Here is a 19,001-nt window from a genome sequence, read left to right on the forward strand (position 1 = left end):
CTATGGCTATCATCCAAAGAATAGGGCACACCTCCTTAGCTATGATACCTTGCTTCTCATAGGAAAAATACTCTGTCATTGTTCTGAGTTGTCAGCCTACATGAGTATAACATATTGACGTCGAGCATGCTGACGCTGCCTCTGAGTGTTAATAAATACTGAGCATGAGAATCGCTAGAGAGCGAGCTAGAATAAAACAGCAATGGTCCGCGCTGTCGCGAGAGGAACACTAGATAGAAGCGAGAGTAATGTGGTGGCAGACACAGATCCTCTTCACGTCTACCCTATGTGTCACTGGGCTTATCTCAGTAGTGCACAGTACCGAGCAGGTCTCTAGACGATACCGATAAATAGAATCGATCTCGCAACAATATACGAACAGTGGAGCGCACCGATATAAGTGGATAAAAGAGATGACGAGCTCAGCTATTCCTAAACTATGACATGGCTAGGCATGTCTCTACCTGCTTTCCGCGCATATCGAAAACTACAGCCGTCCATGCTTGCGCACTCACGAATACCTACGATGTCCTGCTTTCACTACACTGAATATCTCAAGCCCGTGCTCTGATCCATAATTAATACTACATGTCCTCTTCCATATTAATACAACTGCTTCTCTTTGGCAACATACTCTATCTCTTGCTCCATATAATAACAACTGCTTCTGTTTGGCACATACTTATCTCTTGCTTCCATATGAATACTACATGTCTGCTTCCATATTAATACAACTGCTTCTGTTTGGCAACATACTCTATCCTTGCTCGGTTGATCTTCCATGACCGTTAGATATATACTAGCCTGCTTCCTGTGGTATTGGTTTGTATGAGCGTGTGTGTATGTGATGTGCCTCTATTATGATGATCACTTTTACTAGGACTATTAATTGATTATTTATTGCTACTACTATTATTATCACAGTTGATTGCAAATGAATATCCATGACACCTCAGACAAAAGTGCCTGATCTGATCCGTATAAACTCTCAACCTGATTCTCCTGATCGTCTAGATTGGTCAGCACCAGGGTTGGGGTCAATTACATTTAAATTCCAGTCAATTCAGAAAGTAAATCCAACTACACATTTTTCTCAGTATTTCCACTGCTGGCCACTGACTGTGTTACTGAATGCTGTCCAGTTAATTCATTCATGTTATTCTCCTGATCTCTTCCTTCACTCTAACGAATCTTGTGATGGGCTGTTTTGATTTCTCTCCCCCCTTTTCCAATCCACTTCCTGTTGCACACTTCCTGTTGCACTGCATGATGGGCATTTGAGCAGGCTCAATATTCTGCATGACCCCCACCACCGGTGTTGGTAGGTTCCAGCATTCCTTCTTCACCAATTAGCTTTCAGCCTCGCCAGTGACTCGCACGCCATCAAAATCTAACTAACCATCACACAGCTAAAAGGTGGCACCTTGGCTTTCTGAAGCAAACCCAGATAGTTTTCTAGCATGACTCCCAATCTGTTTGTGCTGTCTAGTCAATGATTATTGATTAGTCAAGACAGCACAAACAGATCTGGGATCTGGCTAATAGTTTAATCAATAATCATTCATCAGTAATCATTAGTATGATCATATCAACATGTAGTTGGATCTGCCTTTGCTTTGATACATTTGAGCCCTATATATAGCCTTTGACTTCATCAATTCACAAATCATCTCATCATGGGTGTTGGTGACTTGGGAGTCACAGGGTTGGTTGTGGCATATAACTGAGTCATTTGCACATTTCATTTGTCAATGATACTGTATTTAGTCATATCTATAAATGTAAATACTGGAGATAAGTTTTATTCTGTTTCGGGTGTACTACCAAACATGTTACTGTAAATCCACCTTGGACCCTAAGCTGTGATTGCTTGACCCTTGACCCTTCTCTGCCCTCTCTGTTGACAACATCAGCTTTTGGCTGGTATAACCTCAATATGCCATCCACAAATGTACCACACTGAATCCCCGATACCCTTTACACCCATGGCTGCATTCCAATCAGATAACTCACTCCTTTCTCTTCTCCCTCATGACCTTTTCCTCTTCAGATCAGATTGATTGATTGATTAGAAAGGACTGGAAGTGTTCAGGCAATATAGTAACTGCCTTCCCTAACCTTCTTGTTGTCTGCTTCCTATTGCTTACATCTATCCACTCCTCTCAGAGGGAAAGGGAGTGAGTTATTGAATTGGAATGCCCCACCACCCCCTCCTCACCACCTGTCCTTCACATGTGCCTGGTGGCCAATTGGCCACACTCCACTCCTCTGGGTGTTGTTGCTTATATGATTTTCCCTTCTGACAAAAGTACCCATGATGCACGGTGGTACGCCAGCATCTGCAGCCACCACATCTGCCACAAGCGTTCCCTTCGCAACCACCTCAGCCAATCAGGTTTGCTCCTCTACTGCCTCTCTCTCACCTCCTCTCTCTCTCTCTCTTCTCTCTCTCTCTCTCTCTTCTCTCCTCTCTTCTCTCTCTCTCTCTCTCTCTCTCTCTCTCTCTCTCTCTCTTCTCTCTCTCTCTCTCTTTTCTCTGTTCTCTGTCTCTGTCTCTGTCTCTGTCTCTGTTCTTCTCTCACTCTCACTCTCACTCTCTCTCTCTCTCAGGAGATGGGTTTCCCTCTTGTTGACTTACACTAGTTGTTTCCAGTTCTTAACATTATTAGATGGCCTTTATAGTGTTGTTGTTACAACAGTACATATGTGATGTTAATGGTCAACTTTTAATGTACTTGTTAAATACAAGTTAAAGATGCTATTAACTTGTCATTCTGGGGAGACATTTACTGTTTGTCGTTATATTGTCTGACATCATTTTAACCTCTATGTTTGTCCTTTCTRATTTTGAGGACTCTTCCTTATCAAAGTTGTCTACCAATGAGTACATGCAATTGGTATGTATGAGGAAGTTTTCCTTCTTTTTGTAAAGTATTTTGTACAGAAGGTGCTGGAAGCAGTTGCTATCTGTGCCATTTGGTTCTTCTGCGGCTGCTTACGTAGGGCATCGTTTTGACGCATGCAGTCGATGCTATTGCAGTGTTTGAGGATTCCACATGTTTCTGCTGCTAACATTCCAAGGCCCTTTAGTGAGGAGACATTGCAGTTGAGTTGCAGAAGTACACAGTATGTGGTCAAATAGGACAAGGGAAAGAATACATAGTCAACAAAAAATATATGTTTACCTATACTGAGAGTGCAACAAGCTGTAAAAGATAAAGAAATTAGATTCAACTTTATTATCCCCAAAGAAAATGTGTTTATCCTTTAACTACCTGCAGGTCATTTTTGTAGTGCCCAAACATTKTTTTTTAAAGGAGGTCAACAAATTGGAGGACTTGAGTTTGCATGGGTAGCCACCTCACTACCGACTGACATTTAGTTTCCTTCCCCTCACACACGCCCCGCCAACCCTTCCTTGATCAGGTGTCAGTGATCCTATAKAATGTTTGGTTTTATCTCGGTAACTTTGTAACCACATTCTGCCTTATCTTGCTATTTTCATCTTCTTTTGGGTAATGAACTCTGAGATTTGCTTAAAACTGCTGATCAGGGTCCGATGATGTGCAAAAGATGTGGGATGTGTTTTTCATTTCTCTGCTCTGTCTCCATCCACAGATTCCAATCATTTCTGCCGATCATCTGAGTAACCACAAGTATCTGACTCAAATGTAGTCAAGAACAGTGAGTTTCTATTCATCTCTGTTTCTCTACAGTATGTTTACCTTTTCAACCCCACCAAGAATATCTGAGTGCATTTAGCCAAATTATGGCAGCATTTTTCTCCATGCTTATACATTTAAAGGGGCAATCTGCAATTGCTACATACAGTGCATTCGGAAAGTATTCAAATCCCTTGACTTTTTCCACATTTTGTTATGTACATTTTTTTTTTWAATGTAAACTTTAATATTACATTTACATAAGTATTCAGACCCTTTACTCAGTACTTTGTTGAAGCACCTTTGGCAGCGATTACAGCATTGGGTCTTCTTGGSTTTGACACTACAAGCTTGGCACACCTGTATTTGGGGAGTTTCTCCCATTCTTCTCTGTAGATCCTCTCAAGCTCTGTCAGGTTGGATGGGGAGRGTCGCTGCACAGCTATTTTCAGGTCTCTCCAGAGATGTTCGATTGGGTTCAAGTCCGGGCTCTAGCTGGGCCACTCATAGACATTCAGAGACTTGTCCKGAAGCCACGCCTGCATTGTCTTGGCTGTGTACTTTGTGTCATTGTCCTGTTGGAAGGTGAACCTTCACCACATTCTGAGGTCCTGAGCGCTCTGGAGTAGGTTTTCATCAAGGATCTCTCTGTACCTTGCTCTGTTCATCTTTCCCTCGATCCTGACTACTGTCTCAGTCCCTGCCGCTGAAAAACATCCCCAAAGCATGATGCTGCCACCACCATGCTTCACCGTAGGGATGGTGCCAGATTTCCTCCAGATGTGACGATTGGCATTCAGGCCAAAGAGTTCAATATTGGGTTCATCAGACCAGAGAATCTTGGTATACAAAGCTGGTTACATTTTCAGTTTTATCCTCCAGGAAAAATAGAACAAATATTACAACAAATGTTATGGTTAAACTCAAATATACTGATTAATAAAAAAACATTATTTATGGCWAAAAATGTTTAAACATTTTATTACATTTATCAATAATATTATGAATATAAACGGTGGAGTTTTGTCACATGTGCAGCTATCGAAAATATATGGGAATGTCTGCTCAATCCAAACTTACAACCAACTGATTGCAGCATTACTGCAAAAATGGAGGAGGCAAGTGGAAAAGGGAGAAGGTAGGGAACTTGTTTGTCTGCCATATATTAAAGATACAAATTGGCTGAAAGGAATTGGCATAAATAGAAAAATATACCAGTTTCATTTGAGGACAAAAATGTTGACAGCTGGGCCATACAGGTTGTAAATAAATGGGAAGCGATTTTCGATGTACCGATTTCATGGCACATGGTTTATGAACTGGTACAAATAAACAACACTTGATTCAACACTTTGAGTTCTTCAATTTAAATTATTATACAAAATTCTTGCCACCAACAGAATGCTATATATATGGGGCATACAACAATCTCAGCTCTGTAGATTTTGCTGCTAAGAGACAGAATCACTAGATAATTTATTCAGGTATATAAATGTAGCTTGTTTCTGGTCACAGGTTCAGGAATGGTTAAAAAAATCACAACATTCACTTAAATTTAACCGTACAAATAGCAGTATTGGGCGATTTGGAAAGCCATAGTCAGTCAATAAATAATATAATAARACTCGTAGGAAAGGTTTTAATCTTTAGCTCACAATCTGTGAGACACTAAAAACTGTAATATCTTATGTTTCACCAAGTTGTGGCTYAACGTCGACATGAATAACATACAGCTGTCGTGGTTTACACTGCATCGGCAAGATAGAACAGCCGCCTCCGGTAAGACAAGGGGTGGAGGTCTGTGTATATTTGTAAACAACAGCTGGTGCACGAAATCTAATAGTAAGGAAGTCTCGAGGTTTTGCTCGCCTGAAGTAGAGTATACCATGATAAGCTGTAAACCACACAATTCACTAGGAGAGTTTTTATCTATATTTTCCGTTGCTGTCTACTTACCACCACAAACCGATGATGGCACTATGACCGSACTCAATGAGTTGTATAAGGCCATAAGCAAACAGGAAAACTCTCATCCAAAGGTGCCTCTCCTAGTGGCCAGGGACTTTAATGCAGGGAAACTTAAATCCGTTTTACTTCATTTCTACCAGCATGTTAAATGTGCAACCAGAGGGAAAAAAACTATAGACCACCTTTACTCCACACACAGAGATGCGCACAAAGCTCTCCCTTGCCCGCCATTTAGCAAATCTGACCATAATTCTATCGTCCTGATTCCTGCTTGCAAGCAAAAACTAAATCAGGAAGCCCCAGTCACTTGGTCAATAAAGAAGTGATCAGATGACGCAGATGCTAAGTTACAGGACTGTTTTGCTAGCACAGACTGGAATATTTTCTGTGATTCTTCCGATGGCATTGAGGAGTACACCACATCAGTGACTGGCTTCATCAATAAGTGCATTGATGACGTRGTCCCCACAGTGACTGTACGTACATACACCAACAAGAAGCCATGGATTACAGGCAACATCCGCACTGAGCTAAAGGCCAGAGTTGCCACTTTCAAGGAGCGGGACTCTAACCCGGACACTCATAAGAAATCCCCCTATGCCCTCCGACGAACCATCAAACAGGCAAAGCGTCAATACAGGACTAAGATTAAATCATACTACACCGGCTCCGACGCTCATAAGGATGTGGCAGGGCTTGCAAACTATTACAGACTACAAAGGGAAGCACAGCCTGTGGGATCACGCTCTCCGCAGCCGATGGGAGTAAGACCTTTAAACAGGTCAACATTCACAAGGCCGCACAGACGGATTACCAGGATGTGTACTCCGAGCATGCTCTGACCAACAGGCAAGTGTCTTCAGTGACATTTTCAACCTCTCACTGTCTGAGTCTGTAATACCAACATGTTTCAAGCAGACCACCATAGTCCCTGTGCCCAAGAACACGAAGGTAACCTGCCTAAATGACTACCGACCCGTAGCACTCACGTCTGTAGCCATGAAGTGCTTTGAAAGGCTGGTCATGGCTCACATCAACACCATTATCCCAGAAAAACTAGACCCACTCCAATTTGCGTACCGCCTTAACAGACCCACAGATGATGCAATCTCTATTGCACTCCACACTGCCATTTCCCACCTGGACAAAAGGAAAACTTATGTGAGAACGCTATTCATTGACTAAAGCTCAGCGTTCAACACCATAGTGCCCTCAAAGCTCATCACTAAGCTAAGGACCCTGGGACTAAACACCTCTTTCTGAAACTGGTTCCTGGACTTCCTGACGGTAACAACACATCTGCCACGCTAATCCTCAACATGGGGGCCCCTCAGGGGTGCGTGCTCAGTCCCCTCCTGTACTACCTGTTCACTCATGACTGCAAGGCCAGGCACAACTCCAACACCATCACTAAGTTTGCCGACAACACAACAGTGGTTTTATTTTCTATTTTCTATTTAACCTTTATTTAACTAGGCAAGTCAGTTAAGAACAAATTCTTATTTACAATGACGGCCTAGGAACAGTGGGGTTAACTGCCTTGTTCAGGGGCAGAAAGACAGATTTTTACCTTGTCAGCTCGGGGATTCTATCTTGCAACCTTTCGGTTACAGGCCCAACGCTCTAACCACTAGGCTACCTGCCACCCCTGGGCTACCTGCCGCCCTTAGGCTACCTGCAGGAGGCCTGATCAACGACAACAATGAGACAGCCTATAGGGAGGAGGTCAGAGACCTGGCCGTGTGGTGCCAGGATATCAACCTCTCCCTCAACGTGATCAAGACAACGGAGATGATTGTGGACAACAGGATAAGGAGGACCGAGCACGCCCACATTCTCATCGACGGGGCTGTAGTGGAGCAGGTTGATAGCTTCAAATTCCTTGGTGTCCACAACACTATCATGGTCCAAACACACCAAGACAGTTGTGAAGAGGACATGACAAAGCCATTCCCCCTCAGGACATTGAAAAGATTTGCATGGGTCCTCAGATCATCAAAAAGTTCTACCGTTGCACCATCGAGAGCATCCTGACTGGTTGCATCACTGCCTGGTATGGCAACTGCTCGGCCTCCGACCGCAAGTCACTACAGAGGGTAGTGCGTACGGCCCAGTACATCACTGGGGCCAAGCTTCCTGCCATCCAGGACCTCTATACCAGGCGGTGTTAGAGGAAGGCCCTAAAAATGTAATAGACTCCATCCACCCTAGTCATAGACTGTTCTCTCTGCTACCGCACGGGCAAACGGTACCGGAGCGCCAAGTCTAGGTCCAAAAGGCTTCTTAACAGCTTCTTCCCCCAAGCCATAAGACTCCTGAYCAGCTAATCAAATGGCTACCCAGACTATTTGCATTGCCCCCACCCCCTTTTACACTGCTGCTACTCTCTGTTTATTATCTATGCATAGTCACTTTAACTCTACCTACATGTACATATTACCTCYACTAACCTGTGCCCCAGCACATTGACTCTATACCGGTACCCCCTGTATAAAACGTCGCTACTGTTATTTTACTGCTGCTTTTTAATTATTTGTTATATATATTTTTTTACTTATCTAGTTTTTACTTAACACATATTTTTCTTAACTGCATTGTTGSTTAAGGGCTTGTAAGTAAGCATTTCTCTGTATTGTGTTGTATTCGACGCATGTGACAAGTAAAATGTGATTTGATACTTTACGATTAGAAAGGTTCAAAATGTATATAAAACATCACAGCACCATTTAAATATATATGGCACATGGAAACCAAACGAGGGTGGTCTATGGTGATAGGTGGGATGGGCTGAGAGTGGCTGAGGGGCGGGATTAAAGAGCTTATGTTTGGTAATGTATTATTGTTATGTTATTGCTTTATATTAAAGTACCATGTATGTAAAATGTGTATGCAAAATGTGTACGTAAAATGTATATGTACAATATATGTATATGTAGCAGAAAAGCAAAAAAAAAAAAATTGATATAAAAAAATGGATACTTGGTGGATGGGTTTATAATAATAATGAAAAAATGACAAATAAAAAAAAATAGGTATTTCTGTTTTATTTTTAATCCATTGTATATATTCTAAAAACCTGTTTTTTCTTTGTCATTGTGGGGTATTGTGTGTAGATGATTTTTTTTATTGATTTAATCTATTTTAGAATAAGGCTGTAACATCACAAAAACGCGGAAAAAGGGAAGGTGTCTTCATATTTTCCGAATGCAGTGTACTCGTTGGGATTTAAATGAATGATATATACCCATTGAGATATGTCTATGAATTTGAGAGTGGTTACATTTCTCCAGCCTCATCCCTCAGATTTTTGACAAAACAGTGGTGGGGTCTCRGCTTTGTTATTGTTTGAACTGCAGATTGCAGCTTTAAGCAACCTTTCAGAGAACAACAATAAGATATTGGAAGGCTAGCTTCATTTGAAAATAATGTTTAAAAAAAAAAAATGTAATTCCTCACCTCTTGTTTTACAGATCAAATGAATGGTTGATGGCACCGCCCTAAAGAGTGCAGTCTTTATGTAAATAGTGTTCAGAATGTCAAGCAATGGACTGGAGGACCATCGGTCATCATCTCTCAGTCACTCTGGAATGCTGGTCTTGTTACGCATGCAAACATCGGTGTGCTCAGTCGATGCCATGACACACACACACACACACACACACCTCTTCGTCCTCAAAGTCAACGTCCAGCTGAGAAGAGGAGTGTCTGTCTGTCTGTCCATCTCTGCTGACAGACAGACGCTGAATACATTAACAGTACACCTGTGTGTTCAAACACAAAACCATGGCACTCAAATTATTATTATTCTTTTTTTGCACACACATGAGGTTGAGACCGAGGTGCTGCTGCACAGAGCCTACATAATACAGTGTTGGTATGTTGGTAGACCAAGACAGAATGTTTTATTCGCTTTGTTCTGTTTTTAAATTAATCGACTTAAAACATTTGCAAACGTGCCCCTTTAAATTTGAATTTAAATCAGAAAGGCACAATACATTTGAATTAAAAGGTGAAACGTCAGAGCATGTACAGTTTTCTGTTTTTAATAAGACTTCTAGTTAAACTAGATACTAAAATGAGGGTCAGAGACATATGAATGTTCTGGGTAAGAAACGCACCTGTGTACCTTTTGAATGCATAGCTTTAAGCACCATAGAGGCCGTACATCCCAAGCCAGAGTGTTATTTCAGCAGTGTTATTCTGTTTACCTAAGATATGTGTTTTGTATGGCTCAAGTTTAGATTTTTTACATAATTTCTTCATTGTCTATTTAAGTAATAAGGCCCGAGGAGGTGTGGTATATGGCCAATATACCACGGCTAAGGGCTGTTCTTAAGCACGACGCAACGCGGAGTGCCTGGATACAGACCTTAGGTGTGGTATATTGGCCATATACCACAATCCCCCGAGGTGCCTTATTGCTATTATAAACTGGTTACCAACGTAATTAGAGCAGTAAAAATAAATGTTTTGTCATACCCCTGGTATACGGTCTGATATACCACGGCTGTCAGCCAATCAGCATTCAGGGCTCGAACCTGTCTCTTATACACATCTAGATGTGTATAAGAGACAGGCCGTGGTATATTGGCCATATACCACACACCCCCCAGGTGCCTTATTGATGTTATAAACTGGTTATCAATGTAATTAGAACAGTAAAAATAAATGTTTTGTCATACCCGTGGTATACGGTCTGATATACCACGGCTGTCAGCCAATCAGTATTCAGGGCTCGAGCCACCCAGTTTATAATAGTTTTTTTTAAACGTTGTACCATTTGCTTTGTTGTTGGGGTCGTCTCCAGCCTTTTAAGTCGTCAGTCTCCTACATCTAAAAACAGAGGTGCCTTTTCTCTTTTTATCGATCTGTTTTTGTTTCGCCTTTCTTTTTGTGCTTTATTGTTGTGTTTATCAGACGGGCTGAGCTATGGCTCAAATAGGAGCTGATGGTGACTGGGGAGTTGTAAGACCGTAGACTCTAAAGCCTGTTGAAGTGATGTGGGACGTACTAGCTCTCCATCGGGTGTTAAGTCCTTGTTCTCAGCCGTAAAGGTGGAACGATTCTAAAACTGTCTGCAAAGAAGCACCGTCAAACCATGTGTTGTTAAAGTAAGAAAGTCAGACTTAAATTCAGACTTAAATTCAGACTTAAATTCGGTCATAAGAAGATTTGGCACTTGGTTGAGTGTTTTTGTGCTTCCCCATTACCCCTCTATAAGCTAATTTAACTTTAATTGAGGTAATACAACAAATCATTGATTTGATATTAATCAAAAAATAAATAAAATCTTTCCCTTTTTGACCTGATTTCATCCGATTCTGGATACCAAAGCACAGTTCTGCTCATGCACCAAGTGTTACCGAAGTATATGACCAATTTCAGGAAGGTTCAACACAGAATTGGGGGAGCAGAGAATTCATTTCAGAACCCTTGTTTTCACATGCCATTATGTTCTGTGATTTCGTTTGTTGTTTTTTCTGTTTTGGCTGAGGTGTAAAATCTCTTTACTGATTGTAATGTACCTAATACCTATTCAATTGTATCTATTGAAGCCTTAGATTACTGGACTGGGTCCCAACCCAATCACATTGTACTTTCAATCACCATACAGGCAATGAACACCAATGATATTTTATAGTCCGTACACAAACCGCATGTGTTTTAGATTATAATTATTTTCTTCTCAAGTAACAATTTACTCTCTTAAATTTCATTGAACTCATGTGTTATGTATTACTTAAGGATTTGAATATATTTGAATATTTAGTTTGTAGATTTTTGCCTTATTATATTCTACTTGACAATATTGTTATATAACCGTTGTAGATTGAGGTGGTATGACATCCATAACTTTTTTAAACCATATTCATGATTAATAATAATGTGTGGAGTCAGATAAAGTATTCAGAACATTCATGTAGCTGGATGTCTCTTTAGATCGAAGAGGTTCATTATCAATTCATTTTGTTGATCAAAGACCTTTTGATATTGATACAAGGAATGACAGTTGGTTGGTTGCCGAGGCATCAACTCTGGCTGAAAACGAATGTTTCAACTAGCTCCTTTTTTCTTTGAGGTCTTATTTGAAAATATATTGTGTCGAAATGTAGATTGTCCATGTTTAGGGAAGAAGAAAACAAGTTATTTTCTACTTTGTCCATTTCAAAAAAATATATTGTTTTAATATTTCTTAAGATTGCCCTGAATATCAGGCCAAAATGAACAGTGAGATTGATGGGTCTCTGGAGTTGGGTAAATAGTGAGATGAGAGGTGAAGTAGTAGACTTTGCCGAATCGGGAAGGTCTGTAATGCTGCAGATGAACGATCTTTAAACTAAGGGACGAAGGTTGACTTTTTGCACTTCTGTATATAGTCAATGAACAGAGAAAAAACATGTATCATATTGAGATATTATTTTGAATAAAAAATTATATAATTATAAGGAATTTTGTTAGGTTAATTTAAAACATCTAACCTGAAAGACCAGCTAAACAAATTTGCTTGCAAAAAGAAAAGAAAATCGCACCAGTTTCTCAGCCAATGCACTCAGAAAAAGTTATGTGTTTTTTGGCTTATTTTGTCAGTGGCTTGTAGTTTGCCAGGAAATTCTCAAGGGGAGCATGCCCCCCATGTTCACTCCCACTACCCTTGTAGTTTTTTTTAGTTTTTAACAGAAAACAAATATCCTATATGGTCTATATTTCAAATGTTGGACCAGGCCCTTCATACCTGGACCTATGGTACAATAACTACAATAAATGATATTAGAAACCATATTATATTTTAGTATGATTTGACTGCATGTAAAAATAACACAAATGTAAACAATCTATATAGGTAGATAAGGAAAATTCATATTTTTAATTGACTAAATAACATCTACATTTTGGGGGAATGAGACTGCAGACAAGTCATCTATCACTTGTGATGTAACATTTTACCAAGAAACTCCATGAGATCTCAAGAATAAGATGTAATGTAAACGCCAAACCACCCAAGAAATATTGTCTTATCGCAGTAATATTACTCAAGTCAACATGGACTCACAGGACAGAGCTAATGCTACCAGGTAACTGTGCACACTCAGCAGGTGAAGACACCACCATACTAAATGAATAGGTAAATACTCTTTCAAATGAATGTAACCGTCTTCAGTCGAAGGTCAACTTGTTTCTGACTCGAGGTCGCCYTACAAGTGCTATTGAACCAAAGCGTCACTTTCTCCAAACCAACCAGTGCTGTTCGGACAGATTTCACTGTCTCTCGGRTTATTAAACCAAGGTCTCTCTTCCCTGCTGGGAGCACACAGGCTTGACTGCTTATTATGTGTAAGTGATCACTTACATTTTTTTGCTTATAGTTGCTACAGAATAATGTACTACTCTGCTTTCAGATTTGTTTTAGGCACAATTTATTGTTGCTATAAATGACTCTTGCTGTTATGAATTATTAAATAAAAAATGAATAAAACTAAAACTGGTTTGCTCTATGGTCTCCATGTTTGTCTGTTAACTTTAGTCTATAAAACATTACTTTAAAGAGCATCCACAACACGTCAGAACATGTTCCAAAAAATAACGAGGCACTCTGACGTCACATGAAAACAGACGGTCGGGTTCTGCTTCAAACTTCAGTCTCATTGCCATCTAGTGGACAAATAATTGTCTCCACCCAAATASAACCAGTGAAATTGGACACCCATTTATCAAATAAAATGAAATAACATTTTATTGGTCACATACACATGATTAGCAGATGTTAATGCGAGTGTAGTGAAATGCTTGTGCTTCTAGTTCCGACCGTGCAGTAATTTCAAACAAGTATTCTGCAATGGGATGTCTACTCAGCTAATCAAAAGTCTTGTAGATTAGTTGAGTCTGCTGTGCTCATGCTGCGCTGGAGCAAAAAAACATGAGGCTTGTGGCTGCCAAGTTGTGGATCATGGCTGGTGACGAGTACTGCTTTATGTTATCATACTGTACTGTCTGGTTCATCATGAGAATGTGACATAACGACAACAAAGAAACACAAATTATGATCTCAACAACAGTTCTGAATTAAGGGCTCCCGAGTGCACTGCATCTAAGTGCTAGAGGTGTCACTTACAGACCCTGGTTCAATTCCAGGCTGAATCACAACTAGTTGTGATTGGGAGTCCCATAGGGCGGTGCACAATTGGCCCAGCATCATCCGGGGTAGGCTGTCATTGTAWATAAGAATTTGTACTTAACTGACTTGCCTGGTTAAATAAAAAATGTATTGATTTCAAATCCTGCTGAAATGCACTCAAGAGTGTGTGGAAGACTTATGTAGAGCTGACATTGGGCAGGAACCAGCTTTAACTGACAATTAAACCTCCAACTAGGTGAAACATCTGTCAATGTGCCCTTGAGCAAAGCACTTAACCCTAATTAATCCAGTAAATTGCTCTGGATCAGAGTGTCTGCTAAATGATTCAAATGTAATAGCTAAACATTAAAGTGGCACTCCAGTCTTCTTTTCACCTCATTTAACACCTGATTTACTTAACAAAAGGCACTTCTCAATAGGTGGTCCAGGTATGTCATGACATAACACAAGTGGAGGAGGGGCAGGGCTTTCCCGTTTTGTTCTCTATTGCTCTGATGGATTCCCATCAGACCAACTCATTGAATGCACTACTTTTTAAAGTTTGTAGATATGTCTAAATAAACATTTGTGTGTACTTTACTGTATTTGTTTCTTGGGATATATATCACTTTTCAATAGTAAAACTTAAAAATAGTGGGAAAATGTCAGGACTGTTAACTATTTTGAAGTGAAATACTTGAAGGAACTATGACCCAAGGCAGTGAGCCTACTGTATGTAGAGTCTACTCTCATACCAGAGAGACAAATAGGACACAGATTCCGTCTCGAACCAGGGGATGGTGATGTCACTATCAGTAGGTTCCCTGGGGCATTGGGAACCTGTTTCTCTGGATTCTACACAGATGACGTACACTTCCTGTGTCAGAGAGCTTCAATGATGACAAGACACTCACCTTTCGGGGGAAATGATCGTTTTCTGTTCCATTACTTCCTTGTTTATTTTTAATTTCAGGTCGGCCAGTTGAGAACAAGTTCTCATTTACAACTTCAACCTGGCCAAGATAAAGCAAAGCAGTGCGACACAAACAACAACACAGAGTTACACATGGAWTAAACAAACATACAGTCTATAACACAATAGAAAAAAGTCTATATACAGTGTGTGCAAATGGCGTGAGGAGGTAAGGCAATAAATAGGCCARAGTAGCGAAGTAATTACAATTTAGCAAATTAACACTGGAGTGATAGATATGCAGATCATGATGTGCAAGTACAAATATTGGTGTGCAAAAGAGCAAAAAGTAAATAATAACAATATGGGGATGAGGTAGGTAGATTGGATGGGCTATTTACAGATGGGCTGTGTACAGCTACAGCGATCGGTTAGCTGCTCAGATAGCTGATGTTTAAAGTTAGTGAGGGAGATATAAGTCTCCAACTTCAGCGATTTTTGCAATTTGTTCCAGTCATTGGCAGCAGAGAACTGGCATGAAAGGCGGCCAAAGGGGGTTCTGGCTTTGGGGATGACCAGTGAGATATACCTGCTGGAGCGCGTGCTACGGGTGGGTGTTGTTATCATGACCAGTGAGCTGAGATAAGGCGGAGCTTTACCTAGCAAAGACTTATAGAGGACCTGGAGCCAGTGGGACTGTCGAAAGAGTATAGCCCTAGTTTATGGTGATGTTTGTTAAAAGTAACTGATGCCTTGAGAAAATGGCAAATTTCATTCAGTCATATATTTCATAAAGAATATGTCTATAATAAACATACTGTACCAGTCAAAAGTTTGGACACACCCACTCATTCAAGGGTTTTTCTTTATTTTCACTAATTTTTACATTGTAGAATAAGACATCAAAACTATGAAATAACACATATGGAATCATGTAGTAACCAAAAAAGTGTTAAACAAATCAAAATATATTTTATATTTGCCTCGATGACAGCTTTGCACAATCTTGGCATTCTCTCAACCAGCTTCATGAGGAAGTCACCTCATGATTACCTCATGTTCCCAAAAACCATTCAAATCGATTTTTCCCCTGTCGTAGCCCCCAGAGTTTCCACATTTTTTGAATGCACTGAAGTCGGAAGTCTGAGATTTCCAAGTTCCTTATTGTTTTGAATGCGGCACCACTTGTTTTGAAAGCACCAAGACACAAGTTTGTCACCCCGTTCAATGGGCAACATTCAGTTGAATATTAATAGCCTTTGCTTTACTGTAATATTACTAAAGCTAGGCCTATAAATGATTAGCCTCCTGATATCAGCCACATCATATAAGATATACGTATTGGGGGGACATGCCCTGGACAACACACTTCAAGGCATCTTGTAACAGTAATTTGTTACAAGAGCACGGGTCACCTGACTGACACAAGAGTGAGTGACTAATATTTGTATTGAGTAACGTTTTGGGTGACTGCCCCTTTACGAAAACGGAAGTAAGCCTTGTCTCGTGACGTTAGTTGCCTTGCGCCGAGAAACAGTGGGCAGGAAACGACAGGCAGAGAAAGACTTGTTCACGCGTTCCGACACCATGGCACAGTACAAATAACCGAAAATGTGCTCCACGTTATATTACTAATGTTCGGGAACGGCCACAGTCTTCGGCTTCTTACCAAGACTTTTGGAGACGTTCCTCGAAAGCTTTTCCGCCGAGGGATTTGACAACTGCCACCCGTGAAAGGTGTCTGCGGTCTAAAAACATCGGGGCGGACCGCGGGTGGGAAGAGGATTCGTAGAGAAGGTGCTGTCTGCTTTCTGGAGCCATGAGGGAGTATAAAGTGGTCGTGTTGGGCTCGGGTGGCGTGGGTAAATCAGCATTGACGGTCCAGTTTGTAACGGGATCCTTCATTGAGAAATACGACCCCACAATAGAGGATTTCTACCGAAAGGAGATCGAGGTGGACTCGTCGCCCTCTGTTCTGGAGATACTGGACACGGCCGGGACCGAACAGTTCGCCTCCATGCGAGACCTGTACATCAAAAACGGGCAGGGATTTATTTTGGTCTACAGTCTGGTCAACCAGCAGAGCTTCCAAGATATCAAGGCATTGAGGGATCAAATCATCCGAGTGAAAAGATACGAACGAGTGCCAATGGTATTGGTTGGAAACAAGGTGGACTTGGAAGGCGAGAGGGAGGTCTCTTCCGGGGAAGGCAAGGCGCTGGCTCAGGAGTGGAATTGCCCGTTTATGGAAACTTCTGCAAAAAATAAAGGCTTGGTCGACGAACTGTTCGCAGAAATCGTGAGACAGATGAACTATTCTTCTTTACCCAGCGGTGGAGATCGCTGTTGTTCTTGTGTGCTTCTCTAAGAAAACCTGTTTCGTGCAGCTGTGTTTTATCTATGTGAAAACCATCAAACAAGCCCTATTTTGATAACTTGTTAACAAAATGATACGGCCTCTTTTTTTTTTMTTGGATTAAGCGGCSGTCAATATAGAAAGCTGCCCACTGTTGTATTATTGCACACACCATCGAGGATGACAACATTCGATATTTAAATAGCCTAAAAAGTGTTTACATGACAAAGTACTTGAATGTTTAAGTTTTTAGTTCAATATCAAACAGCTTTGTATTTGACACTTCTCTGAAAACGTGCCTCGATGGGAATGTCTTATTGTGAAACCTAAGAGAGACACTTTGTTGTTGCTTTGTTTTGCTATGAAAATGTTATGTGGGGTTTGATTACTGTTGAGTTGTACTTTTTCACGTCTTCTGGGCAGGTCATTCAGGCCTGGAGAGATGGATTGGAGGACTCCTCCCTCTGCTGAACAGGGAGGGTCTGCTTTCTGTGGATTCTGCAGGGCTCAAGGAACATTTGCCCCCCCCCCCCAAAAATGGGAAACTCCCTGCAAAAGCTATTTTTTTCTCTTTTTTTGGTACAGTGTCAAATAAACCCCATATGCCAGTCAGTAAACCTGCACCGTTCACTGGAATTAGCCTAAACCTGAGCATCCTGTTCAAATAAGACTACACATAACAAATAGCTTGAACATCAAGCTGTGGTACATTACCTGTTGATAAAAGTCTACTCAAGACATGGGGTGTATTCATTATGCAGATTCTATTGCAAAACGTTTCTTAAACGGAAGAAAACGGGGCGTGACCTACCTGAATCTGTCCAATAGAAACTTGTTTTTCTCTATTTGCTTACMTTTGGTTGTTAAACGGTTTCCATAATGAATACGCCCCTGGAGTGTGGTGGTTTGAATTGTGTTTTTTCTTTGGGACTGGTGATGAAGTTGGATTGAATACAAAACTTGCACTTCCGTTGCCAGTGTCACTCTTTGATTTGCACAAACAAGGACCTTACAGATGTTACTGACATGGAGAATACGCATGACTGGACCCCATGTCAAGTGCCTTCCTAAGAATTACACTTGTCTCCATGTGCCAACCAAGGAGCCCTCTAATCACAAGCGTACTTTACAGTTTTCAGTTGGGCTCATAGTGTTACTTTTTGTATTTTTCAGAGAGGAAGTTGAGGTGTAGACCTAGACCAACTAGCAGTTATTTTATGGCAAGTTTGGCCTATTTTTTTTATTTTATTTCCTGCCCCCCTCCCCCCCACTGGTACTAATTCACTGAGGATATGAGCCCAGGCAGACTTATGCTGTGGGGTTCAGAGAAAAGTAAGCCATGTTTGTGTTTTAATTTGACATTTTTATGATTACTTTCTGAAATGTGAAATCCTGATTCAATTGTCATTTTGACCTCAAGTCTATTACTACCCACCTGTCTGGTTTGGAGGACTTTTGAATACAAAAGGCATTTTCTGCAACGTTTTGGTGTGTGCTCTTCATTCTGTTGGTGTGATTGCGTGGGTGTGTGCTCTATACTTGAATGTGTAGTCGTTGGCGTATTAAGGCTATAGGTCCCGTGWAGCTCAGTTGYTAGAGCGTGGTGCGTACAACACCAGGGTAACAACACTGGTCCCATGTAGCTCAGTTTGAGTGTAGAGGTGGCAGGTCGCCTAGTGGTAGAGCATAGAGGTGGCAGGTAGCCTAGTGGGTTCGAGCGTAGAGGTTGGCAGGTGCCTACGTGGTTAGCAGTAGAGGCGGCAGGTAAGCCTAGTGGTTAGAGCATAAGAGGTGGCAGGTAGCCTAGTGGTTAGAGTGTAGAGGTGTGGCAGGTAGCCTAGTGGTTATTGATGTAAGAGGTGGCAGGTAGCCTAGTGTTCAGAGCGTAGAGGTGGCATAGGTAGCCCTAGTGGTTAGAGTTAGAGGTGGCAGGTAGCTAGTGGTTAGAGTGTAGAGGTGCAAGGTAACCTAGTGGTTTAGAGTGCTAGA

At 41.1% G+C, this 19,001-nt stretch overlaps 1 protein-coding gene and 1 long non-coding RNA gene across 3 annotated transcripts; both read left to right on the top strand.

Annotated features, from left to right (window-relative positions):
* The first annotated feature begins 839 nt into the window (after nucleotides 1–839).
* LOC112072716 (uncharacterized) lies at nucleotides 840–13,121 on the top strand. 2 transcript variants are annotated; one of them, XR_011476318.1, is made up of 6 exons: nucleotides 848–1,321; nucleotides 2,310–2,395; nucleotides 2,871–2,897; nucleotides 3,619–3,684; nucleotides 9,101–9,922; nucleotides 10,005–13,121. It is a non-coding gene; the product is annotated as an uncharacterized lncRNA (long non-coding RNA). The 2 variants fall into 2 exon arrangements; XR_002894376.2 differs by having other exon boundaries at nucleotides 840–1,321; nucleotides 9,101–13,121.
* A 3,049-nt stretch (nucleotides 13,122–16,170) lies between these two features.
* On the top strand, nucleotides 16,171–18,493 carry LOC112072717 (ras-related protein Rap-2b-like). Its single transcript, XM_024140103.2, has one exon. It carries the CDS (start codon nucleotides 16,476–16,478, stop codon nucleotides 17,022–17,024), a length of 549 nt encoding a protein of 182 aa, XP_023995871.1. The 5' UTR covers nucleotides 16,171–16,475; the 3' UTR covers nucleotides 17,025–18,493.
* Nucleotides 18,494–19,001: the final 508 nt, after the last annotated feature.

Source organism: Salvelinus sp. IW2-2015, unplaced genomic scaffold (assembly GCF_002910315.2).
Source record: "Salvelinus sp. IW2-2015 unplaced genomic scaffold, ASM291031v2 Un_scaffold2012, whole genome shotgun sequence".
Classification (NCBI taxonomy): domain Eukaryota; kingdom Metazoa; phylum Chordata; class Actinopteri; order Salmoniformes; family Salmonidae; genus Salvelinus; species Salvelinus sp. IW2-2015.

Bases quoted from the DNA above. Each gene is read 5' to 3' on its own strand.
- LOC112072717 (XM_024140103.2), top strand. From the start codon at position 16,476: ATGAGGGAGTATAAAGTGGTCGTGTTGGGCTCGGGTGGCGTGGGTAAA.